Genomic DNA, 1007 nt, shown 5'->3' with positions numbered 1-1007 from the left:
CGCGGACTCGGGCGAGGGTTGCTGCTCCCCGCTGCCATTTGGCTCAGAGGGCACCGATGCTGACAAATCCTCGGTCACAGGGGCCAAAGATGTGGCAGTGGCGGCGGCAGGCATTGCCGCAGCAACTTGAGCAAAGGAGCGAGGGCTGGATGGCGTGCGAGGGGTNCGGGGAGAAGCATTGGAAGTGTTTCCGAGAATGGGAAGTTGCTCCATGATGGGTTTTGGCCTCCATGAACTCATCAACGTCAAGCCGACGGACAAGTGCCCGCTCTGCAGCAGCAAGACACCTCAGCCGCGACTAACCCGCGAGCACCTGCTGACCTGCCGTCCCATCAAGCGACACAACGCCCTTCGCGACGAGATGGGCCGCCTGCTCAGGTACGCCACCCTCTCCCATGTCTGGGTGGAAAAGTCTGGCTACAACGCCAACGGTCAGAGCTGCCGCATCGACCTGCACTGCCGCAACCCCTTTCCCGGCGGTGCTCTGGGCCCAGCTCTGCCCGACCTGGGCATTGACGTGACTGTGCGCACAGCCCAACCCCCGACCACCTCGCAAGCCTGCATCAAGGTGGGCGCTGCCCTTCGCCGAGCCGAAAAGGAGAAGCGCGACTACTACACCGGTTTCAACCATGGAAAAACTCTGATCGTCCCTGCGGCGATGACGACAACCGGTGGGTTCGCCTCCTCCTTTGTGGATCTGCTTGGTCAGCTCGCCCGCTGCGCCGAGGCCCGTGGTGTGTACCAGCCGGGGCTGGATGAGGCGTTTGTTCCTCGATGGAAGGGTCGCTTTGCGGCGCTGGTCCATCAGATGAACGCTGACCACATCCAGCGCCACTTTGGCGGTGTCTGCCTGCGCTCGTCGTAGGTAGGCACCGTCCCGGGGGTCCCTCTGTGGGGATCCCTGTGTGCACCTGTCGCTCCCTTGGTGGTTCCTCGTTGTGTCTTTTGATGGCTTGACTTGTATTTTTGTTTTAATTTTGCTTTAATTTTTGCTGTATTTGTGTGGT

At 60.7% G+C, this 1007-nt stretch overlaps 1 protein-coding gene across 1 annotated transcript; it reads left to right on the top strand.

Annotated features, from left to right (window-relative positions):
• Positions 1-214: 214 nt before the first annotated feature.
• Positions 215-865, top strand: MONBRDRAFT_13252 (uncharacterized protein; the record flags this gene model as incomplete). Its single annotated transcript, XM_001751148.1, has 1 exon — positions 215-865. The coding sequence occupies one exon, from the start codon at positions 215-217 to the stop codon at positions 863-865; it is 651 nt and encodes a 216-aa protein (XP_001751200.1).
• Positions 866-1007: the final 142 nt, after the last annotated feature.

Source organism: Monosiga brevicollis, genomic scaffold, assembly GCF_000002865.3.
Source record: "Monosiga brevicollis MX1 MONBRscaffold_599 genomic scaffold, whole genome shotgun sequence".
NCBI lineage: Eukaryota > Choanoflagellata > Craspedida > Salpingoecidae > Monosiga > Monosiga brevicollis.
This window is presented reverse-complemented; position numbering and strand designations above follow the sequence as displayed.